General features: G+C 38.4%; 1 protein-coding gene across 1 annotated transcript in view; it reads left to right on the plus strand.

Moving 5' to 3' along the window:
• Positions 1–27,013, plus strand: part of LOC106580054 (GDNF family receptor alpha-2) — a 73,928-nt gene that overhangs the window by 36,436 nt on the left and 10,479 nt on the right. Inside the window, exons 5-7 of the mRNA XM_014160630.3 lie at positions 12,787–12,899; positions 13,956–14,096; positions 17,839–18,002. Of these exons, the coding sequence (XP_014016105.1) occupies positions 12,787–12,899; positions 13,956–14,096; positions 17,839–18,002 (418 nt within the window). The remainder of the gene's footprint in view (positions 1–12,786; positions 12,900–13,955; positions 14,097–17,838; positions 18,003–27,013) is intronic.

The raw sequence follows: 27,013 nt of genomic DNA on the forward strand, positions 1-27,013 counted from the left end.
TCCTGCTGTAGCTACTGCAGGAGAGGCCAGTGGTTTGGTCACAGTAGTATGAATCTCCAGGCATGGTTTCAGTGGCCAACGGATATCCAGTACCAGCGGAGTCAGATCAGAGAGGGAGTTAAGGAGAGCTGAGAACAGGCATTAGACATTGGTTGCTTCCTGTTCTTACACCTGGCTTAACTTCCATTGCGAATGTTTTTTCATCAGCCAGCACAAAGAAAGCATTCCTCCCGTGTTGCATATGCCTTGCTGATGGACCCAGTGTTTACTTTGTAGAGATTGCTGAGCGACGACAGAGTTATGTGTGGACGTGCACTGTGTACATGAGGTCCAGAACAACAAGTCTCATATGTACACTATTGATTGGCCCGAAGAATCAATGCAACACTTCTATCTGTGATTTATTTCCTCTGTTCCTTTTGCGCTCTTTGGTTGGGTTCTTTGGCCACTAGGTTTCAAAACAGGGTCACTGCACAGTTATGCTGACCCAAATACTTCATATCTCATTTGAATTACTTAGCAGACCCTTATCCAGAGCAACTTTGGTAGTGAGTCATACATTTTCATACTGGTCCCCCTTGGGAATCAAACCCACAACCCTAGTGCCATGCTCTACCAACTGAGCCACATGGGACTATTCTTACAATAAAGCAGCCCACCACCACCACCACCACCAACTACAAAAGCCAGCTCTCCTTTATAAGACAACATACGTTTCCACTGAGGGAGAATCAAAAGACTCTGTTCAAGACACAGGCAGTATCTTTCATCACTCGCGCCTCAACCAGTCATCTCTCCATTAGCCTTAAAAGCCTGTTTCTTGGGGTATTACTTCGACGACTCTATCGCTGCCTTACCTTAAACGATGAAAGCATCAAAGTATACCTACAGTACATTAAATACTGTAAATGCTGGCTTACACAAGCACACCGAGCATATGACCTTAGACTGTACTCATATACAGCAGTACCCCGCTTTAATCTGCAAAGAGTAGGACGTGCTCTGCTTGTTGGCTATACATAAGAGCAAGAGTTGGAGAGAGGGCATGAAAGAACTGTGCAGATCATTTCAATACATGGATTACCGTATTCCCAGCTAGCGTACTGTAATCTCTGAGAGAACGGATAGAGGAAGCTGCAATTAATACAGGCCAAGCCCATCCACCCCTTAGTCTCATCCTCATGGTACAAATGTTATGTAATAGTCATGCTTCCAAAACAGATAAGACTTACAGTATCATGTGAAAAGTACACATGTGGTTTTTAAGGTGATTAAGCCAGACTTAAAATATGTCAGGAATCTCAAATGGAAAGCATAACATAGTACCTTCCATTATTCTATTATTGAGGAATGTCATTTAGGTGACTGAGTTATGTAATTAGTCACATATATTATTCTGTGTAGCTCCCTTTTGTATTTCAGGGGCAGTTAAAGATATTCTCCGGTACTTTTTTATACTTTTTAGCCAGTAGCTCTGAAAGTTGCATTCACGAGCTAAAAGTGGTCTCCCAAAAGCTGTCACTCAAATGGCGAGGGGCTAAAGGTCATTGGCTGGAACTCGAATTGCTAGGGGCCTGGCACACGTGGGGGACAATTTAAGGAAAATTGTGCCGCACATCTTCCAGTAAACAGTCGCTTTCAACTTAGGGATTTTGTGGCTAATTAAGGTAAGACAGTAATTCTGCCCATAGATTATGCATGTATGAACTACACATTGTCACATTCAGCCCAAAGTGGGAGGTTTACAAAATACTTACTAGTCGCCAAAGCACGTCTTTAATATATAAATAGATTTGTTTACTCAAGTTTGAGTGTTAACATTGTTCGGGGTGTGGCAATAACCTTAAGTAATCTACTTACCCTCGCCAAATAGCCTAGATGTTGCTTCCTTGTGTGACACAGTTAATTTAGCATTAATTCAAATAACACAATGTTCAATAGTCAATAACGAACAGAGGGAGAAGGAAAATAAAGGTTGAATTGCCTGTGATTTCCTGGTCACCAAACAAGTAAATGTTTAATCAGACGTGAAGAAGAGCACCAAATTAAAGTCAAGTGAAATTGTTGGCATCATTACTTTCTGTGGGGGTATGTTCTCATAACACAAAAACTGTCCAGTCGTGCTGACGATTATAGAATGTTTCCAGAAAACATTCACCTGATGTTGCAACGTTCCTAGAATACATTTAATCTGTCTTTAAAGGTTCACAGAATGTTTCATTAGGTTGTGGGAACAGTCTGGTGGGAACATTGTGGGGACATCACAAAATATTTGTTCCCAAAAAAGCAAAAACTGTCCAGTTGTGCCAACAATTCAGCAATGTTTCTTTTATAGTGAAAAAAAGATTGTCTTGATGTTACAAGAACATTCCCAGAACACATTTGTCTGTTCTTTAATAAAGGTTCCCAGGATGTTTAATTAGGTTGTGGGAACAGTTTGGTGAGAAAATTGTGGGGACATCACAAAATATATCTTCACAAAATACTAAAACCATCCAGCTGTGCTGACATTCAGATAATGTTTGTATCAGGGTGCACAAAATATTCCTTTGATGTTGCAAGAATGTTGACAGAACAGCCTTTTTTATTTTTTAAAGGTTCCGGGAACATTTAGTTAGGTTGTGTGAAAAGTGTGGGTACATTACAAGAGATAGTTTCCCAAAACAGAAAATATGCTCGGCTGTGATGACATTCATGCAATGTTTAAGTTAGGTTGCATAGGACATTCCTATAATGTTGTAAGAATGTTGACAGAACACCTGGTCTAAGTTCTTTAAAGGTTCCAATAACATTTAATTAAGTTATGGGAGTTGTCTGGGATGTTGCAAGAATATGCTTGTGATATTCACATAGGTTGCACAGAACTTTCCTAAAATGTTGCACAATGTTTCACAATTTTCTGTTTTTATGACATTCATAGCATATTTCCGTTCAAAATAATATTCCATTGATGTTCACTCCATATACATTTGACCTTGTCTTGGAGGTTCTCGGAACATTTCAAGAACAGTTAGAAAATGTTATATTTAATTACCACAACATTCTCAGCATGCATAGCTCTCTAAAGCAAATTCATCCCAATTATGTTTCTCTTCAGATTTAATGGCAATTCACATTTGAGGACTGTATTGTAGGTGATATTAGAGACACATGGGATTTTAATTTAATTCATAGAACAGCATTTACTCATACAAACACATCCCTATATGTTTAAAATATGCACATTATATCACAAGACACTTGAACAGGATTGAGTCATATAATCACAACCATATTTTGTGCACTATACATTGTCAATCTGCACATGTGTGTTTTGAACCAGCAATGTTTGGTTTCCAAACAATGTCATACAATATGTACTGTCTAATTTCTGCATTTCTGACTGGATTTATAAATCTGGATGAAATAAAGACCTCTTCTCTGAATTTATAAATCTGGACAAACAAACCTCAGTTTCACAGTTGTTTTCAAAAGAAACATGGTTAAAGATTTAGTGGGATTGAACCTGCAATTTTCAGATTAGCAACCAGATCATTAACACTCTGCACCACCAGGGGATAATTATGGCCCCTTAATTTTTTGTAAAATTGTATTTACTTTTTATAATTATTTGTAAAAAATTGTCTAATATAGTTAATCAAGACACGGAACACAATTTATGACTTATTCAAATGTTCCCATCCTATTCTTATGCTGTGTACTTGTAACACTGTATTTTTGCTTTTGTGCATTTTAATTGAAACAATCTCAGTAAGGTGCTTTATTGTTACCCAGAAATTATTTGATATTGGTACCTTCATATTGGTACATTCAGGCATTTGTAAATTGCTCCCAAGGATGAACCAGACTTGTGGAGGTCTACCATTTTTTTTGTGAGGTCTTGGCTGATTTCTTTTGATTTTCCCATGATGTCAAGCAAAGAGGCACTGAGTTTGAAGGTAGGCCTTGAAATACATCCTAAGGTACACCTCCAATTGACTCAAATAATGTAATTTAGCCTATCAGAAGCTTCTAAAGCCATGACTTATTTTTCTGGAATTTTCCAAGCTGTTTAAAGGCACAGTCAACTTAGTGTATGTAAACTTCTGACCCACTGGAATTGTGATACAGTGAATTATAAGTGAAATACTCTGTATATAACCAATTGTTGGAAAAATTACATGTGTCATGCACAAAGTTAATGTCCTAACCGACTTGCCAAAACTATCGTTTGTTAACAAGACATTTGTGGAGTGGTTGAAAAATGAGTTTTATTGACTCCAACCTAAGTGTATGTAAACTTCCGACTTCAACTGTATTTATTATGTATCATCATTTTTCAGAATGGGTATTGTGTGCGTTTGTATTGCGTTTTGATAGCAATTCAGAAAAGTAATTTTGTCTTATTTAGTTTGAAAGTCTAAGAACATCATAAAATAGTGTTACAAGTACACAGCATATGATGAGGAAGGGAATATTTTAATAACTCAGAAATTGTGTTCTGTGTCTTGATTAAGCATAAGTCGACTGAAAAACCCACACACAGTACCACAGATATTCCCTGGTGGTGCAGAGGGTTAATGATCTGACTGCAAAGCAGAAGTTTGCAGGTTGAATCCCACATACTTGTCAACCATGTTTCTTTTGAAAACAACTGTGAAACTGAGGTTTGTTTGTCCAGATTTATAAATTCAATCGTAAATGCAGAATTCAGACTAAAAAAATTGACTGTTCAACTTTTAAAAAACGCACCCAATATAATTCCTACTATAAGACGCTTATTTTTCACGATCTGAAAAGCAAAAGTGATCCTAGATCAGCACTCCTTCTCTTGGATACCTTGTAAATATGGGCCCAGAAGTACACATCGTATAAAGAGGATGGGTGAAGTGATGGTGAATAACCCAGGTAACAGTATTTGCCTGGGTTAGTGACGTCTAAGAAGGCTGAAAAGAAAGCATGGAATTCCTGATTGGACATAATGCCATGGCTATATTCTGAAAAAATAAACTGTTTGAGAGCTTCCCTGGTGGCCCAGAGGATAAATCAAATCTGGGAAAAAAACATAATGGGGATGTATTCCAATCTTCTTTCTTATGCTTTAAGGAGCTGCACATGTGCATGCTGAGAATGTTGTGGTAATATCAGGTAAAACTTAAATATAACATTTTCTAAATGTTCTGAGCACCTCTAAGACAAGGTGACATGTATATTGTGTGAACAGCAATGGAATATTATGTTAAACCTAAAAAAAAAAAGTGTTTTGAACGTAATAAAAACGGACTATTTTGGAAATTGTATCAGAAGAATTTTATTGCAGCATCGCAGACAACTCCCATAATGTAATTAAATGTTCTGGGAACCTATAATTAAAGAACTAAGATCAGGTGTTCTATCAACTTTCTTACAACAGTAGTCCTTTCCTGCAGTCAAATGACCTAGTGCATCCATGGGTGGAATGTTATTAATATTTGTCAACATTTCTGAAAATCTGGTGTTTCTATGTCAAATGGTTTTGTTATATTTCAGTCTTATGTGATGTATATAAAGTGTAATATTGGGATGCAAACTCAAAATGGAATACATTTCAACTCTATATCTGACATGGTACAGGTGTATTCTTTTTTTTTTAAGTGCATAACTATGTGGGTGAGGTGTATACTTTTGTTTCAAAGTAGATTTGTTTAAGACTACCACGAAACACTCTGTGACCCTGATTTAGGTTAAGGAAATGTCCTGTGCAACCTAACTTACACATTGTATGAATGTCATCGCAACTGAGCACATTTTGTGTTTTGGGAACCTATCTCTTGTATTGTACCCACACTGTTCCAACAACCTAATTAAATGCTTTGGGAACATTTAAAGAAATCAGAAGGGATGTTCTGTCAACATTCTTGCAACACAAAGAAATCTTTTGTGCACCCTGATACAAACATTATCTGAATGTCAGCACAACTGGAAAGTTTTTGTGTTTTGGGAACCTATCCCCTGTCACATCCCCACTATGTTCCCACAACCTAAAGAAATGTTTTTGGAACTTTTAAAGAACATAAAAATGTGTTGTGGGAACGTTCTTGTAAAATCGGGTAAATGTTTTTTTGCACCCTAAAAGAAACATTGTAAAATCATCTGCACAACTGGACAGTTTTTGTTTTTGGGGAACATATATTTTGTGATGTCCCCACAATGTTCCCAGTACACTGTTCCCACAACCTAATAAAACATTCTGGGAACCTTTAAAGAACAGACTAAATGTGTTATGGGAACATTATTGCACCATCGGGTGAATGTTTTATACAAACATTGTATAATCATAAGCACAACTGGACAGTTTTTGTGTTGTGAAAACATTTGCCGCAACCTAAAAAAATTCTGGGAACTTGCACAGAACCAATTTTGGTTTGCTGGCAAAACATTACTGGTTCATTGTGTTTTTACATGACCTGTAAACCTAATGAAAACTTTTGGGGAATGTTCTGTGGTGGTTGTTACAGATGTTGTGCACAACATTTTTGTGAATGTTAGGATAACATTCCAAGGATGTTTCATATTTAGTTTTTTTGCAAAAATCTATATTTTGTTATCAAAAACATTCTTTGAATGTTTTGGGGATGTTATCATCCTAACTGTTAGATAAAACTCTAGATAGAATTTCATGGGAATCTTAGCTAATGTTCTGGGAATGTTCCCGGTTTTCTAGGCAGGCAGCTTTAGTGAACTGCAGCACAGCAGTGTGTTTGACTGAAAGCCATATGCCCATATGCCCTTTTAGTCTTGAGTATGTGTCCCAATGAGTGTGTAATCAAATAGCCTTGTGTTTCCAAATGAATGGGCCTTCTTGATATTCCTTCGAAGGACAATTGCCTGAAGCTGCTGTGAGACTGTCTACTGACCCTGATTAAATAGAGAAGGTCAGAGACAACAGCAACCAGCTAGAAGGCAATGCTAGAATGACCTGTAACTCTGGGAGAATGAAATATACTTGTTGTCAAGATAGTGGAGAAGTTTATTTTACTGAGAAGAAAATGGACAGTTATCATATGGTTTAAGTCCTTTATTTTTGCCTTTTCCATCATTGTGGATATCCAAGGTTCATCCTTTTGTAGGTTGAATAGTCCATATGCAGTATATCAATTGAAGAACAAATGAAATGGAGAACAACCCCTCTATTGTCCGCTCCGATTTTTCGAATCAGCATTTAACACTGATGAATCGACAAAAGACCAATGACCTTTGCCATTGATAATGTTGAGGTCAAATTTCTTAACTGTGAGATTGCACAGAGACACAGAGCAAGCTTATCACCATGTATCTATGACTAAGCAGAGACCCATTTGCAATCATGTCCCCATTCAATGTATAATTGTTTGTTTTATCGTCACTAGAGATAAATGAAGGCTAGTGTGAGAGTCATCTATGACCAATACACTTAAAATGAGAGTTATATCAATGGATGTAAAATGATAATCGTAGTGCTTATCCAGGAAATCTAAAATGATGTCCAATATTACTGAAATGGTAAAATATGTCAGTAACTGCAGAGGATGTTTCACAAAGATATCATTTTCCCAAGACATTTGCTGTTGAGAAGCTATTACAGCCACCATATCTTAGCAGTTGATAACTGTGATACATTTTCGCATCCTTCATGAGGAAATGTTTCTTAGACATTCATCTGATTAGACTCAGTGTTTGTCATTGGTGGCGATAAGGGATATGATTCCATGTTAAAAGCCATTAGTTTTCTATTACGTTGGAGCAAGATGGATAGGCACTCAACACTGACCAAATTACTGTGTTTGAAGTGTCAAATATTTGAAAGCAGTCTACCTCTACAGGGGCTCCCTTTGCCACTTCCCAGGGCTGAGTGTCTGAAATGGCGATACAACTATGAGAGGCAGACAGCCTGTAATTTCACCAGCGAGTACTCCGCCAAGGTATAATGGAAAAGATGTGGAAGCCATGAAACGTGCTGCGTCTTGATGTTGGAACACTATTGTCCAGAAAACTCAGGACACCTTTCTAAACTTTAAATTACTGTGTTTAAACTGTCATTGTCTGAGAGGCTTTTCTCTAAAAATGTGCAGTCCCTTTCCATAGCTTCAACCCCTAGTGCAGACACATATTGTTGTCCAAAGTACTTGTGAAAAAAATGAACAGGTTGTCCACGGAAACACCAACATGGAAAGTGTTAGTGATTCCTTTTCGTTTCTACAGATGTATAACAGAGAGGACGTGTTGTGACTTGGCTGGGATTTCTCTGTCTCCACACACGTCTGTTTCTCTCTATCAAATCCTGCGATGGGATGTCTTAGGGAACAAGTCATTTGTTCCACTCAGAGAGGAAGATGAAGAGAGGGTTTCTGTAGAGGCGAGGTGGAAAGAGGTGCAAGAAGCCCTTCTCCCTGAAACAAGGCTTAGATGTGATGTTCGCAACATGTCACATTGAGAGCCTCTCAGGGTGATTTGATGGGGGGCGGAACGAGATGGAGCCAGAGTAATGAAGTAAGGGAGAGTGGGTTTGCTCGGGGCCTATTCTGTGCATCCAGGCTGCAGCGAGTGTTACGTCATCATTTTCTCCAGACAAATCCTCAGCCTCTCACTTCTCAGTGATACGGAGGATAGAGGATAATTAGCATAGGACTGTTTATTATACTATATTCTTTCATAATACTTTAACAGGGATATGTGATGCCTCAACTACCATAACACTTCAATTAATAGCCCAGGAGTTTATTTGCTTAAATCACCAAACACAACACAAACTTATTTGAGACAGGCTTCTATTTGAGCTAGGCTTCATCCTTAATGCACACAGCTTTTGCTTATTTGCATAGTTCATTGTTTAATTCCAGCATTCACTTCCAGCTTTTTTAGCAATTCCTTCAAATCCTGCACTAATGTGCTATCCTTTACACACTATGTCACATTTATTTTGTGTTCGTATGAACAAAACCAAAAAGATTCTCCTCTTTGACTGCATTTTCGGCAGTTCTGATGGTGCGGCAGTTCTGAATTTTTGCAACTAGAGGGTGATCATCCGATTTCTGGAGGTCTGTACTCCCGAAGTTGTTGACTGTTTTTGTGCTTGCCAGTTAGCAATCAGTTCTCAGCTGTTAGCAGCCAATGGCTAGCAGTTTCTTATTGGCGGATGATTGCCATGAGTATTCTGAATCATTACTGAATTATTTAATGTAACAAATGAAACATTAAACCTCAAACAATTCATGGTAACCTCGTAAACAATTCATTTAGACCCGGCATTTATTTGAAACAGGTGTTTATTTCCAGAAATATGTGCCGTTGCCTGGCTATTAAAAGGGACAGGTGACTATTTGAGACTTGGCGTTTAAATTACGTTTTACGGTATCTCAATTCCCCAAAGCATCTCAACTTCTGCCTAAGATTTCACATCTACCAGTCGACAGTATGCTGAAACAGCTTTATTAAGCTGCAAGACTGTATGCAGCAAGGCATGTTCACTTAAGGCTACATAACCAGAAGCATTACCTTTGACCTTCAGGCAGAAAGGCGTTGGGCAGAATTAATAAGTCATGGTTGAAAAGGGAGGGCACGAGTGCGAGTGAATCACTCCATCTTAGTGGGTATCAGTGATGTGGAAAGAGAGAACAACTGTGCACACACTACTCCAATAAATCTACTTAACTGGATTAGAGATCCCACCCTCCAGGCATAAACACATTTAAACTTTTATCATAAACATACAAACAAAACCAATTATTTTTATCAACTTTTTCAGTAAAAAAAAACAAGTTGGGTTACACTTGAGATGGCCATGATAAGCACGTAGCTGGCAGAAAAGTAGCGTTGCAAAATAAATGTACACATACATGTTATTTAATCATTTCATCCACACTGCTTGCGCGTGTCAATGAGCGTCTGCGTTGCCGAACACTGAAATAGAACATGGTTCTAGTTGAGACGCTCGACACACTGCAAGTCCCACCTCTTCCATCTCGTTATTGATTTTCACAAAGATACAAACCCACGTGGGTACTTGAAAGATGAATGAGGAGAGCATAATCAAAGATAACTAATTAAAAACTAACTAGGTTTCCCTTTTTATCAGTGGATTAATCGTTGGAGTATGACTCTGCAAATTCTGCAAAGAACCAGCTAAAAGAGAAACATGTATGCATGTAAGGTAAAATAACAACCCAATGATCATCTCCCAGGACAAACTGCTGTCAACAGCTATCTAGCTAAATGTCCATAAATGTGTGTTTCGACCAGCCCCAAAATTAATATAATTGATTCACAGTTGTTTTGGTATGTTAACCTGTGTGTCATAACCGTGTTTGGTGGGGCTAGACAAAATGATAATGCACACGATGGCACACATGGATGCATATATGGGGCCGTTCATGGTGTAACAAATCTTGACACTGCGAATATCTATCTCAACTGTTATTATGATGCATGACACCCCCCCCCAAAAAAAAAAAAATCTCACCAATATTCTAACGTTATCACATTGGTTGCTATGCATGATACCTGTTGGCGTAAACCACAACTGAATTTGTACACCATCCTCCATTTTTATTTCAAGAACAATTTCAGCCGTTTTGAGAAAGGTGTTGCCAAAACCCGAGCCGTCCCTCATTGCTATCAGATTCTGAACTAAGGCCGGGATTCAATCCGATCGAGCGTTGTCGACAATACAGGTTTTAAAGGCAATGTTCCCGTGTTCATTGAAAGCGCATTTACGGTAAACACAGGATATGTGAGCTGAATTGGAAATTACCTTTAAAAGCTGCATTGTCGACAATGCACAATGAGATTGAATCACGGCCTTGTTGTATTATGTGCAGACCTGGGTTCAAATACGGTATTTGATTATTTGTTATATACAGTGCCTTCAGAAAGTATTCACACCCCTTGACTTTTTCCACATTTTGTTGTGTTACTGACAGAATTTAAAATTGATTAAGTTGATGTTTTTTGGGTCACTGGCGTATATACAATACCCAATAATGTCAAAGTGGAATAATGTATTTCAAATGTTTACAAATTAATAAAACATGAACATCAGAAATGTCTTGAGTCAATAAGTATTCAACCCCTTTGTTAGGGAAAGCCTAAATAAGTTCAGGAGTAAAAATTTGCTTAACAAGTCACATAATACATTTCATGTAGTCACTCTGTGTGCAATAATAGTTTATCTGTAAGATCCTTCAGTCGAACAGTGAATTTCAAACACAGATTCAACCACAAAGACCAGGGAAGTTTCCAATGCCTCACAAAGAAGGGCAACTATTGGTAGATTGGTAAAAATAAAAGAATCTGACATTTAATATCCCTTTGAGCATGGTGAAGTTATTAATTACACTTTGGATGGTGTATCAACTCAACCAGTCACTACAAAGATACAGGCGTCCCCCCTAACTCAGTTGCCGGAGAGGAAGCAAACCGCTCAGGGATTTCACCATGAGGCCAATGGTGGCTTTAAAACAGTTACAGATTTTAATGGCTGTGATTCTAATAAAATTGACAGAGTGAAAAGAAGGAAGCCTTTACAGAAACAAAAATTCTAAAACATGCATCTTGTTTGCATCAAGGAACTAAATTAATATTGAAATAAATGTGGCAAAACAATTCACTTTTTGTCCAGAATACAAAGTGTTACTGAGTACCACTCTCCTTATTTTCAAGCATAGTGGTGTCTGCATCATGTTATGGCTATGCTTGTAATCGTTAAGGACTGGGGAGTTTTTCAGGATAAAAAATAAGTGGAATGGCACTAAGCACAGGCAAAATCCTAGAGGAGAGCCTGGTTCAGTCAGCTTTCCACTAGACACTGGAAGATAAATTCACCTTTCAGCAGGACAATAACCTAAAACACAAGGCCAAATCTACACAGGACTTTCTTATCAAGAAGACAGACTGTTCCTGAGTGGCCGAGTTACAGTTTAGACTTAAATCTGTTTGAAAATCTGTGGCAAGACTTGAAAATTTGACAGAGCTTGAAGAATTTTGAAAGAGCAATGAGCAAATATTGTACAATTCAGGTGTGCAAAGCTCTTAGAGACTTACCCACAAATACTCACAGCTGTAATCACTGCCAAAGGTGATTCTAACATGTATTGAGGGGAGTGAATTCTTATCTAAGTGAGATATTTCTGTATTGAATTTTCAATACATTTGCTAACATTTCTAAAATCATGTTTTCACTTTGTCATTATGGGGTATTGTGTGTAGATGGGTGAAAAACAACAACAATTCATCAATTCATCAATTTTTTATTTAGGTTGTATAAGTCAATGAATGTGTATTTGAGTATTTTCAAATAATGTGGCCCGAATCAACTACATCAATTGTAATTCTTTTAAAGTATTTTCAAATAATTTCCTATAAAATACCAAACAGGCATCAGTTCAAGTGCATAGGAGTTTGTATTTGTATTTGAAAATACAAGCCAACACTTTCCAAGTGTATTTCCAAATACATTCCAATATTCAACTACGTGTTTTCAAATATAGAATGTCAAAATACTTACTTCCAAATGTCTTTGAAAGTGATTTAAATACCTTAAATAGTAATTGAACCGAGGTCTGATTATGTGTCCCAACAATGTGGATGGTCCATCCTCATGCGGCGGTGAGTGAAAACGGGGCAACATTTATTAGACATTTTTATTTAGATAATTAGACATTAGTTTAGCTAACATGCTCAAACGTACACTTAGTGAGATTCTGTTGAACTATGAGCAATCCGATCATAGCAAAAAGCACACTTCCGGGGTGTGTGTTGATGATGTAGTTCACTGTGTTTGTTTGTGTGCAGGTCTAGACTGGCTGATTTCCACATGAACTGCATGGTGACTCAGCACACAGTCAGCAGCTGCCCAAATGAGGACAACTACCAGGCCTGTCTGGCCTCCTACGCGGGCCTCATTGGTGAGTGCAGGGGATTTTGGGCTACCTACCCTGGTAAAACTTAACTTAAACCTGCAAGTATAATGCTTTATTCGTTGTTATACTGTATGTATGAGCTTTTATAATGGCTTATTTTAAGGCTTATATAATGTCATATCTCCTTATGACAGAAAATGTTTTATTACTGGCTCAATACGTCTGTTTTTTTGTCATGATCATTGGAGATGATAATTACACATTTTAGCGTGTTAATAAATGCTTATGACAAGTGTTATAATTCATTATAATCACATTATAATGCACAATACCTGCAGACTTTAGGTTAAGTGATCCCCATACCCCTCCTCTGTTTCTTCCCCTAAACACATTTTACATCAGTGGCTGAGTGGAGGTGATGATGGGAGAGTGAGAGTGTTACTTCATTAAGATATTTTAATTACCATCTGTTTACTTGTACAGTAAATGTTCTTCAAATAGAAAAATTAACATTTGCGTCGCAAAGACATCCTTCCATACCAGTAGACATTTTAAAGCACCTTAGTAATGTTTTGACACTATTCAGTACAATGAAGGCGGTAAATGATAGGAGTTATTTTTTACTACTTTAAGTGACCTTAAAATACTCTTTAGTAATAGCTTTCCCACTGCCACCTATCTGTAATTTAATTGTTGATAGTTACTATCAATGTGTCAGACATCTCTAGTGTAAACTTACTCTTGTTAGTTGTTCTGGATTACACAGTATGATGTGTTTTCCACAAATAAAGCATTCCTCTCCTGAAAGCATTATGCAACAGAACATCTGTTTTTGGTAATATCTTTGTAAACTAATATGACAAGCTAGCTCTTTCCGTATTGACACTCCACATCTGAAATAAGCATCAATCAGCATACTAGTGTTAATTCACCCCCCCCCCCCCCCCCCAGCTCCATGGCACAATGTAGGCCCCATCGCCATTAGTAACATACTGTAAGCCCGTGTAGGTAGGTATGCTGTTTATAGTAAATGTAGTCCATTATTATCCATTAGTGACCTGTGAATTATCTGTAACTGCAGCTTTATTCTCACCTCCATAGGGACAGATATGACTCCAAATTATGTGGATGGCAGCTACAACAACTGGACTGTCTCCCCATGGTGCACCTGTAAAGGAAGTGGGAACCAGGAAGAGGAGTGTGAGAGCTTTCTGAGGGACTTCACAGAGAATACCTGCTTGAGTGAGTCCAGCTTGCCTTCAAAATAGATTTTGTAACACATGCAAGACCACTTCTGATATCATTTTAAAAGCACCATCATTCAAATCTGTAGTGTTTTTCCCTCTAAACTGAAAGAGAACTGGCACATCTAACATATTTTAGCTGTTTTTAGGTAGATTTGGGGTCTGTTTATATACAGTGCATTCGGAAAGTATTCAGACCCCTTCCCTTATTCCACTTTTTGTTACATTACAGCGTTATTCTAAAATGGATGAAATAAAAAGTGTTTCTCATCAATCGACACACATAATGACAAAGCGAAATCTAGAACTGAAATACCTTATCAGTCTCAAAATTGAGCTCAGGTGCATCCTGTTTCCATTGATCATCATTGAGATGCTTCTACAACTTGACTGGAGTCCATACTTGATTGGAGTCCTTCTGTGGTAAATTTAATTGACTGTACATCATTCTTAAATGGAAGAAGTTTGGAACCACCAAGACTCTTCGAAGAGCAGACCGCCCGGCTAAAATGAGCAATCGGGGGAGAAGGGCCTTGGTCAGGAAGGTGACCAAGAACCCGATGGTCACTCTGAAAGAGCTCCAGAGTTCCTCTGTGGAGATGGGAGAACCTTCCAGAAGGACAACCATCTCTACAGCACTCCACCAATCAGGCTTTAATGCCAAGCGTCACGTCTGGAGAAAACCTGGCACTATCCCTACGGTGAATCATTGAGGTGGCAGCATCATGCTGTGGGGGTGTTTTTCAGCGGCAAGGACTGGGAGACTAGTCAGGATCGAGTGAAAGATGAACAGAGCAAAGTACAGAGAGATCCTTAATGAAAACCTGCTCCAGAGCGCTCAGGACCTCAGACTGGGGCGAAGGTTAATCTTCCAACAGGACAACGACCCTAAGCACACAGCCAAGACAACGCAGGAGTGGCTTTGGGACAAGTCTCTAAATGTCCTTGATTGGCCCAACCAGAGCCCGTACTTGAACCCTATCGAACATCTCTGGAGAGACGTGAAAATAGCTGTGCAACGACGCTCCCCATCCAACCTGACAGAGCTTGAGAGGAACTGTTTTTGCTTTGTCATTATGGGGTATTGTGTGTAGATTGATGAGGGGATAAAACCTATTTTATCAATTTTAGAATAAGGCTGTAACGTAACAAAAAAGTCAAGGGATCTGAATACTTTCCGAATGCACTGTGTACATATAAAAATGTTTAAAGGCGATATCTGCACTGTGAGGTATGGGGTATATGGGTATGGGTAATATTGACTGACTGGTCTTGTAGCAGTTATTTCATTCACAATATTAGATGACTGTTCCTTTCTTTTCATAGCTCATTGCTAGAATCAACCTTTATAGTCCTATTTGACCTCTCATTGTGTTTGGTTTGAAATGACAAGATTAGGGTTGCAGAAATCCTAGTTGGAGGATTCCAGAATTTCCTGCTTATTCCCTCCTGATTCCGGGAATTCTCCAACCAGCATTTAGGGAAAAACAGGGAATTTATTGAAAGTTCTCGGAATTTTACATACCTAGACAAGATACATTGTGAGCCATTTCTTGTCAAGTAATTACATCTCAATATTCCTTCATTGTTCAGATTATGGGATAGAGCAATTATTGCATGTCATTTCCAGATAAATATTTGTATTTTATTTTATTTCACCTTTATTTAACCAGGTAGGCCAGTTGAGAACAAGTTCTCATTTACAACTGCGACCTGGCCAAGATAAAGCAAAGCCGTGCGACACAAATAACAACACACAATCAACAACACAGAGTTGCACATGGAATAAACAAACAAACAGTCAATAACACAATAGAGAAAAGAAGAAAAAAAGAAAGTCTATGTACAGTGTGTGCAAATGTATCCTTAAATATTAGTGTATGAGAAAATAGATCATCTAATGGATATAACTTGACATGGGAATGTGAAAGGATAGAGAAAGCATCCTAATGGCACCATTTAGTAGTCAAATATCAAGGCTACCGCCTCACCAATATCATCAGAAGTACACAATACCAGTGCTTTTAACATGTTCCATTGTGTGGATAATGCTTTCAGACCATTTCAATAGATTGCCGTGGTGCACTTTTAGCTGAGTCTGCAAGATGAGGGATGAGGCTTGTAGCTGAGGAGGCTTCTTGGAAAAGAATACAAAAATGCAGCATCTCCTCTTTGCAGTCAAGGGGAACTGGATAAGATAAACAGAAATAGATGGAGCTTTGCTCTTTTACACTAAGTGGGGGGGGACATAAATCCACAGAGATGGTACATGTTATGTAAAATTAGATAACAGGCTAATCGTATTCAGCCTCGTCCCTGCAGGTAACAGCAATAGGGTTAAAAAAACATCTGAAGTCATAAAAAAATGGAATTGCTGTCGGCAATGAGCTTAATCACTCGGTAGAACATTTGGATGCAGTAAAGCATCCGCTGAAGGAGCCCTCTAGCCAACTTTAGTGATTTATTAGTTTATTCCCCTAGCACTTCTCTGGATGATCTTTCCACCCCAGCAAAGATATGCATAAAAACAAGACTCGTCTTAACAAAAACAAGACTTGTGTCATAATAAAAACAAGACTCGTCTTAACAAAAACAAGACTTGTGTCATAATAAAAACAAGACTCGTCTTAACTTGGCCAGCATATTAAGATAATTTACAATACTTTTTGAAATCACAAGAACTATGTTCTTCATAGTTTTGTCATTCGTCCTAGATTTGTTACCAACCCAAGGCTGAGATATCCAAGCACCCCATGGAATGTCTTTACATAAGAAATCTGAAGTCCATTATGTCTTTACTATGCTATGTGTGTGTACAGTACGCGTGCATGTGTGTGGGGGTGGGTGTGCTCGCGGTGCATGCAAGCTCTCTTTGCATGTGTCACTGCTCTCTGTTCTCTCCGAAAGGGGGAAATGTTTCCTTTGTTTGAGAATGTTCTGAATCTGATCAGTCACATAAATCTAGTCAAAGTCATCTCTGCATGGTGACCTTATAATGGAGGTGGTTGCCAAGCAATTACACGGTTTGCCTTCTTTCTGCCTGAACAGAAAGAAACATGTGTTCTGTTAAAATGGACAAGCAGAGTGAAAAGGTACTTTGTCCTGGTTTACCCCCACCCATCAGCAAAGCTGACTGGAGATGTATTTGTCACCCTCCCCCTGCAGAGTATTTTGTGTTCACTTTACAGGCTCATTTATTTGCTTTTAAAAGATTCCATCTCACAGTGCGATGTTGCTGGATACTTACTGGCAAACAAATAGGGCTCATCAACTCGAGTGCAGACATTACAGGGCTATTTGGCCGTGTTGTTGTCGTAAATTGACCAAAAACCTTTTTGCAACATAAAAGGTTTGAGTGAGTATTCTTATGAGTCAAAGGCTTTGGCCATGGTGTCTATGGATGAACATCCTGTATGTGGCTGATATTTTCTCTACTTTCTAAGATAAAGAGGTATATTATAGCACATTTTTGTTGTCCAAAATGATAAGGTTATAATCATATGATGAACAGTGTATTATTATAGGGTGTAGTAGGTAAAGTTCAATAAAACATGCAGGCAGCTGACTAAGTTTAGCAGTCTCAAACTGAACAGTGCAAACTGTAGTGAAGCAATAGGAAGATCAACACCCACACCCTAAAATTGGGCAGAGGACCAAAAAGTTGACTTAGGGCTGACTGTCAGCTGCCCCAACACTGGGAAGACAGTCTAGACAAATGACTTTATCATTTGCCCCCACAGGAAATTCCATTCAAGCATTCGGTTATGGAACAGACAGTCTCTTCCACAAAGCTGAGTCTGTCCCACCTACCCCTTCCATGAAGCCTGGATTAGAGACCTCAGTCAGCACCTCAGAGCCATACAACCCCAATGACGTACAGCCTGAAGATGAAGCCCACGGGAAGGTATGCAGGCATATCACCAGCTAGCACCGGGTGCCAAGTTCAAATAACCAGGGTCGTGTTCATTAGGGCACAGAACGGAAATGTTTTAAAGCACTTTGTAACTGTAAACAAATGAATGTTTTTTTATTGGACAAGACCAGAAGGTCCCTCCCTGTTTCAGTACATGTTAGTCCTTTAGGTGCCAAATGAACATGACCCATTAATCACCGATAGCTATATATTTAATTAAAACTGGTTAACATTTTTGAAACATTTTGAATGTTGCAGATGATGCATAGCTGACAAGAATCACTATTCTACATGAAACAGAATTATGTCAGTTCTACACCATTTCTGTGTGAATGTTCTGTAATAAGGTTTAGGTAGGTTACTTTCTAAATGTAATCCGTTACAGTTACTAGTTACCTGTCCAAAATTGTAATCAGTAACATAACTTTTGGATTACTCAAACTCAGTAAGTAATATGATTACATTCAGTTACTTTTAGATTAGTTTCCCCTTAAGAGGCCTTTGAAGAAGACAAAAATGTATGTTACCAATTGAACGACATCTATTGCACAATAAATCAATGTTAAAGTTTACATGGCTGGCCATATATGGATTTACTTTATGGGTTGGTTATGTAGGCTTCTTCTAACCAATCATTTTCTACTACATATAATAATACGATTAAATTATATCTTTACATTAATATATATAATTTATAAATAAAAAAATTGATGTAGCAACTACAGATTGCCCCATCAAAAGTGTGCGAGCCTGAGCATTAGGCCTAAGGATAATTTTTTTATCAGCATGAATTAGATTTATATTTTATTCCATATGCTGGGATCTGCACTATGCAGCTGTTGCAAGAGCGCATTTTTCACTGGCTGTCCACTGGTTTCAAAAACAATGATTGATAGGCAGCTTAAACTTCTTGAATTCAACCATTATTGGGTTCAAATACACATTTAGATTTGTGAACAGCCATCCACAACAACCACAATCCATAAGGCGCAAATAGCTAATTGAGAGAGCAGCAGTGTGATTCACATCAATGCGCTATGTAGATATCAATAATAAGTGATATCCGTATCGTCATTGAGAAAACAGAGAAATCTCATAGATTTTTTTCACAAACATCCTTTCTGAATTTAAAAGTAATCCTCTAAGTAATCATCTAGTTTTCAAAAGTATCTGTAATCTGATTACAATATTTTTGCTGGTAACGTAACGGATTACATTTACCGTTTTTTTTGTAAACCCTTACATGTGACGAATTACATGTAATCCGTTACTCCCCAACCCTGTCTGCAATGCTAATAACCCCAGGTTTATTTTCTGGGATAGGTAGAAAAAAACTGTTGCTGTGCAGTGGGAAAACATGTTTGTTTATCCGTTTTGTTTTCACACTGTAAAAATAATTTATGATGAGTATATAAATCCAAATATGCATCTTTTCAACACAAAAAGTATGAAGATGCTTTTGACCTAAGGTACCAGTCAAAAGTTTGGACACACCTATTCATTCAAGCGTTTTTCTTTATTTTTACTATTTCCTACATTGTAGAATAATAGTGAAGACATCAAAACTATGAAATAACAAATATGGAATTATGTAGTATCCAAAAAAGTGTTAAACAAATCAAAGTATATTATTCAGAGTAGCCACCCTTTGACTTGGCGTTCTCTCAACCAGCTTCATGAGGTAGTCACCTGGAATACATTTCAATTAACAGGTCTGTATTGTTTAAAGTTAATTTGTGGAATTTATTTTCTTCTTAATGCATTTGAGCCAATCAGTTGTGTTGTGACAAGGTAGGGGTAGTATACAGAAGGTAGCCCTATTTGGTAAAATACCAAGTCCATATTATGGCAAGAACAGCTCAAATAAGCAAAGAGAAATGACAGTCCATCATTACTTTAAGACATGAAGGTCAGTCAATCAGGAAAATTTCAAGAATTAAAAAAAATTCTTCAAGTGCAGTCGCAAAAACCATCAAGCACTAAGAATGAAACTGGCTCTCATGAGGACCGCCACAGGAAAGGAAGACCCAGAGTTACCTCTGCTGCAGAGGATGTGCATTAGAGTTACCAGCCTCAGAAATTGCAGCCCAAATAAATTCTTCACAGAGTGCAAGTAACAGACACATCTCAACATCAGCTGTTCAGAGGAGACTGCATAAATCAGGCCTTCATGGTCAAATTGCTGCAAAGAAACCACTACTAAAGGACACCAATAAGAAGAAGAAACTTGCTTGGGCCAAGAAACACAAGCAATGGACATTAGACTGGTGGAAATCTGTCAAATTGAGATGTTTGGTTCCAACCAGCGTGTCTTTGTCAAATCAAATCAAATTGTATTTGTCACATGCGCCAAACACAACAGGTGTAGACCTCACAGTGAAATATTTACTAACAAGCCCTTAACCAACAGTGCAGTTTTAAGAAAATACCCCCCAAAAAATAAGAGATAAAAATAACAAATAATGGAATATCTTTGTGAGACACAGAGTAGGTGAACGGATGATCTCCGCATGTGTGGTTCCCACCATGAAGCATGGAGGAGGAGGTGTGATGGTGTGGGGATGCTTTGCTTGTGACACTGTCGGTGTGAGCTAGCTAGCTAACTGTACGCTTTAACTTGCAATGTAAATGACTTTCTGACTAAATTTGAAACACACAGTGCCTTCAGAAAGTATTCAGACCTTCAGACCCTTGACTTTTTCCACATTTGGTTACATTACAGCCTTATTCTAAAATGTATTGAATTGTGTTTTTGCCTCATCAATCTACACACAATACCCCATAATGACAAAGCAAAACATTTATTTTTGCAAATTTATGAAAATAAACTGAAATAACACATTTCCATAAGTATTCAGACCATTTGTTAATTTCTTTGTTGAAGCACCTTTGGCAGCGATTACAGCCTTGACTTTTCTTGAGTATGCACTACAAGCTTGACACACCTGCATTTGGGGAGTTTCTCCCATTCTTCTCTGCAGATCCTCTCAAGCTCTGTCAGGTTGGATGGAGAGCGTAGCTGCACAGCTATTTCTAGGTCTTTCCAGAGATGTTTGATCGGGTTCAAGTCAGGGCTCAGGTTTTAATCAAGGATCTCTCTGTACTTTGCTCCGTTCGTCTTTCCTTCGATACTGACTAGTCTCCCAGTCCCTGCCGCTGAATCCCCACAGCATTATGCTGCCACCACCATGCTTCACCGTAGGGATGGTGCCAGGTTTCAGCCAGATGTGACACTTGGCATTCAGGCCAAGGAGTTCAATCTTGGTTTCATCAGATCAGAGAATCTTGTTTCTCATGGTTTGAGAGTCCTTTAGGTGCCTTTTGGCAAACTCCAAGCCGGCTGTCATATGGCTTTTACTGAGAAGTGGCTTCAGTCTGGCCACAATACCATAAAGGTCTGATTGGTTGAGTGCTGCAGAGATGATTGTCCTTCTGGAAGGTTCTCCCATCTCCACAGAGTCACTCAGGAGCTCTATCAGAGTGACCATCAGGTTCTTGGTCACCTCCCTGACCAACGCCCTTCTCCCTCAATTGCTCAGTTTGACCGGGCGGCCAGCTCTAGGAAAAATCTTGGTGGTTCCAAACTTCTGCCATTTAAGAATGATGGAGACAAATGTGTTCTTGGTGACCTTCAATGCTGCAGAAATGTTTTGTCTGTGCCTTGACACAATCCTGTCTCGGAGCTCTACGGACAATTCCTTCAACCTCATGGCTTGGTTTTTTTCTCTGACATGCACTGTCAACTGTGGGACCTTATATAGACAGGTGTGTGCCTTTCCAAATCATGTCCAATCAATTGAATTTACCACAGGTGGACTCTAATCAAGTTGTAGAAAAATCTCAAGGATGATCAATGGAAACAGGATGCATCTGAGGTCAATTTCGAGTCTCATAACAAAGGGTCTGAATAATTCTGTTATTATCAGAACTCAGGATAACACCAAGATGCAGACAGTTCGAATCACAGAAGTTAATTTACAAAACAGGGGGCAGGCAAACGACAGGTCAAGGGCAGGCAGAGGTCGGTTATCCAGGGCAGAGTGCGTAAGGTACAGAATGGCAGGCAGAATCAGAGTCAGGGTAGGCAGAGGTCAAAATTGGACGAACTAGAAAACAGGGACTAAAGAGAACAGGAGTATAGAAAAACACATTGGTAGGCATGACGAGACAAGACTAACTGGCAACAGACAAACCGAAAACACAGGTACAAATGCACAGTGGATAATGGGGAAAATGGGCGACACCTGGAAGGGTGTGACACAAGACAGGTGAAACAGATCAGGGTGTGACATATGTAAATAAAGTATTGATGTTTTTTATTTTTAATACATTTGCTAAAAATTCTTTCAAAAAAACTTGGGTTATTGCGTGTAGATTGATGAGGAAAATGTTTTATTTAATCAATTTTAGAATAAGGCTGTAATGTAACAACATTTGGAAAAAGGTAAGGGGTCTGAATACTTTCCGAATGCACTGTACCCATCGATTCTTAAAGAACTTAACTTGTAAATGCCTTAGTTCAACTGTCTTGTTTTACTCAAATGTTTGTAAACAAGGTAAATGTAAACAAACATTGTATAGCCTCAAAACAAGGTTAAAACTACAATTTCGGTATCATGGATGGTCAGTCCTTGAATCAGTAGCTCAGTTTAAGCATTTGAGAGTGGTTACATTTCTCTAGGCCCATCCTTCAGCTTTTTACTAAAACAGAGGTCTGTGCGAACACTTTGTTGTTGTTTCAATTAAGGATTGTAGCTTGAAACAAGAGAAGTCATTGTTTTCATTTTATGACTATTATAGGGATATTTATAATTCCATGTTTCATGCATGGCTGAAAACAATACTGTTCTGGCATCATTATTATGTTTGAAAATACTGCTATAATGATGTTGAATGCTGAGCAATTTCTGGCTTTCACATCCATTAAATAGTAATCTCTCACACTGCTCCAATAGTGTGCCTTACTCGACCCTCATTGTAATAAAGACAGCAAATTAATACCTTAAAAATTGTGTGAGGGTGAGAATGAATGAATAAGCCACACTGATAACAACAACAGTGGGAGGTAGAGGAGGGGAGCTGTTGAATTGCTTTCTCGAAAGGTTCTGTGTGTATGTCAGTATTGATGCACCGCTCTGTGGCACTCTCGCTGCAGTGCAATGCTTAATTTATAGTAAAAATGGTAATTAGGAAACAATAAGACATGTGATTACTCAAGCAGAAAGTTTATAATTAGAGAGGGAGCCGATGGGGACTTTTTGGGCAGCCCCTCATTCTACAGCATATATGCTTGGCAATTAAAATGTGTCAAACTTCCATCGTAGATTAATTGGTAGAATGCTTATATGACTCCTCTTGGCAAAAGACAAGCTTTCTAGCCTCGTAAATCTCATGACTGCTCAAGACCACACGCATGCTGTTGTCCAGTTAGTGGAAATGTTATGCTTAATGAAGTGGCGTAGTCCGCCGTGTGTTTGATGGCTGGACAGGCTCCCCCTGACACTCGATAAGTAATCTGAAGTGTTGTTTGATAAATTAGCCCTGTGGAGCATTAGGCCAGGATTGGCTGTGCTGCTCAAACTTAATTCCCTCTCAAGTCAATTTCCCTGTATTCAGTATCACCATTAACAGGACAATTGGGCTATGTGATTTAGTTTACATGTAAATATGTATTCTTCCTTTAAAGATGCACTACGCAGAAATCTCTCCACCATTTCCTGGTTGCTAAAATTGTAATAGTTCCCCTAATTTCAGTTTATGTGACAAAACAAGCGAGGTGAGTGTAGAGAATCATTGTACCGCTAAACCGCTGTGAAATATATTTTCCATTACCAACAATTATTGTATTTTCAGCTGTTTGAAGCTGGTGTACAAATCCGAAAGTAAAAAAACTAAACTTAAGAACATAGAACAAATATACTGCTTCTTAGACTTGCTTTCAATGAGAATGACAGCTCTATAACTAACATTTTTATGTGAATTTGGTCTGGTCACCCAAAACGTTACATGTTGCAGCTTTAATAATGTCAGCTATGTCCTAATGTCCAGGGTATTATACCTTATTCAGTCAGTAACTGTGCTCAAGTTGTGTTCTGAAGAGACTGAAAGAGAAGAGATATCTAGGTGATATTTTACTTTGTCTTATTGCTGTTTGCAACATCTGTATTTTCAGCCCTGTGGAAAGTTTCAGGAAGTGAGACTGGAGGACTGTTGAATGGATAAAGATATGAAAAAATGCAATTTTCCTTACCAATCAGGATTTCAATTAATTTAGTGGAAAGGCTTTCAGAATGCCGCCAACATTTAATAATGGAGAGCTTTTGTATTTTGAATTGTACATGTTATTATATTATATAAATTGTTATATTATTATAATAATTCTACTAACGTTAGGCCTATCTACTTCTCTATTTTTGCCACAACAGTTTTGTTAGTGTTTCGGTGCGTTCAGATCCACGTAGGAATCTATTGTGCCACAACTATTGGGTCAAATGTGTGGGTCAATGCTTGTAGAATCTACATTGGCGCAGCCTTTGCATAGACACAGTATGTGCCAACACTTTAACCAGTGGAGGCTGGTGGGAAGAGCTATAGGAAGACGGGCTTATTGTAATGGAATGGAATTAATGGAACAGAGCCAAACATGTGGTTTCCATATGTTTGATGTTTGATACCGTTCCATTCATTCCATTCCAGCTATAACAATGATCCCATCCTCCTAGAGTTCTCCCACCAGCCTCCACGGACTTTAATGTGACCCAAAAATACCAACTCTGTCATTGCCCAAGTCATTGCTCACTGCCTTTCTGTGCTGCGTGTGTAGAACAGAGCCCCTAATTTTATAACCATTTCTGCTGTTTGGAAATAGAGATTAAGAAGGGTATTACCGTTTTTTTCAATCACGTCGGCAAATTTTTCAGATGTATGTGGTATATTTTCAAAACTCTAGGTAAAAAACTCTAAACTGATAAAACTTGTAATGCCCCCTATCTTATGTTCAGAACCTTTGATTGTGCATTCATTTGGGGTTTCACACATCTTTCACGCCTGAGTGATTCAAAATCTACGTTTTCTGTCAAATACCATGAGAACATTTTGTTTAGTCACCAAAACATCAGGTAATGATTGGCTCAGGTAATGATAGTCATTATAATTAACATTTTAACTGACATTTAATCCAATAGCAAAAAATGGAAGATACACATTTCAAAACTGTTTTGAAGTGCTGTTTAAAGAATAGTACCTGGTCAATATGATTCTCCATGCAGTATTTGACAAAAACTTTTAATAAGTTGTATACAATGGCAGGTTGTGAGTATGCTGAGAAATATGTCATGCTTACAGTTGTATTATCCTTATACAGTACATACGTAGGACAAATCATCAGAAATAAGTATTTGGAAAGCAGTTGGCTACTGTAAAAACGTAGCACGGTGTTGTATGACATTTCTGCCCCATGCAGCAAGTTACAAGATCACGTTTTATATGAGACATGTCAACTGAAGCAGTATCGTTCTCTGCTCGAAAAAAAGTGCCCTTTGAATGTAGTATGCTACAGTACTGTAAATTACAGTACATTACACTGTTTTCACATTACACAATGCACTACTCATGAAAATTGACTGAACATCACATTTCCATCATTTCTATCCCATGTGGGATCAAAGGTGTGATCATTGAAGAGATCTTTCAAAATGTAATCAAAAGAAATGAAATAAACAATGTTTAGCTGGCACTAATTTGCATCAAGCCTGTCTTGAGCATTTGGCCATAGGTTCTTATAAGCATCGCAGTAAATATCCACATTGTTCATGCACCTGGGTGAAAACGTTTTTGCATGGCGAATCCAAGCCTGATTGAAATTTGGATTGAAATCATTGCATGCCTCATTGCATGCCTCATCCGGGTAGGCCGTCATTATAAATAGGAATTTGTTCTTAACTGACTTGCCTAGTTAAATAAAGGTCAAATAAAGGTTAAATAAATACAAATATCCCAAAATAATATCCATGGTCTGAAGGAGGGAGGTATGCTCGTCGTTCTGCCCCTGAACAAGGCAGTTAACCCACTGCTCCTAGGCTGTCACTGAAAATAAGAATTTGTTCTTAACTGACCTGCCTAGTTAAATAAAGGTAAAATAAAAATTAAAAAAATGCTCAAGGGAATGACAATCAAACATCTTCCACCTGTATTGTAATTGTATATTGTATTTTACGGGATTGTATTGTACTTATGTACTGTGGTGATCCTGTACATGGCTCAGTTCATAAGAGCATGGCACTAGCAACACCAGAGTTGTGGGTTCAATTCGAATCAAATCAAGTCAAATTGTATTGGTCACAGACACATATTTAGCAGATGTTATTGCGGGTGTAGCGAAATGCTTGTGTTCGTAGTTCCAACAGTGCAGTAGTGTCTAACAATTTACAACAATACATACATCTAAAAGTAAAAGAATGGAATTTAGAAATATATACATTTTAGGACGAGCAATGTCGAAGTTGCACTGACTAAAATACAGTAGAATAAAATACAGTATATCCATATAAGATGAGTAAAGCAGTATGTAAACATTATTAAAGTGACTTGTGTTACATTATTAAAGTGGACAGTGATTCCATGTCTATGTATATAGGGCAGCAGCCTCTAAGGTGCAGGGTTGAGTAACCGGGTGGTAGCCGGCTAGTGATGGCTATTTAACAGTCTGATGGCCTTGAGATATAAGCTGTTTTTCAGTCTCTCTGTCCCAGCTTTTATGCACCTGTACTGACCTCGCCTTCTGGATGATAGCGGGGTGACCAGGCCGTGGCTCGAGTGGTTGATGTCCTTGATGATCTTTTTTGGCCTTCCTGTGACATTGAGTGCTGTAGGTGTCCTGGAGGGCAGGCAGTGTGACCCGGTGATCCGTTGGGCATACCACACCACCCACTGGAGAGCCCTGTGGTTGCGGGCGGTGCAGTTGCCGTACCAGGCGGTGATACAGCCCGACAGGATGCTCTCAT

This window comes from Salmo salar, chromosome 20 (assembly GCF_965601325.2).
Source record: "Salmo salar chromosome 20, fSalSal1, whole genome shotgun sequence".
Taxonomy (NCBI): Eukaryota; Metazoa; Chordata; class Actinopteri; order Salmoniformes; family Salmonidae; genus Salmo; species Salmo salar.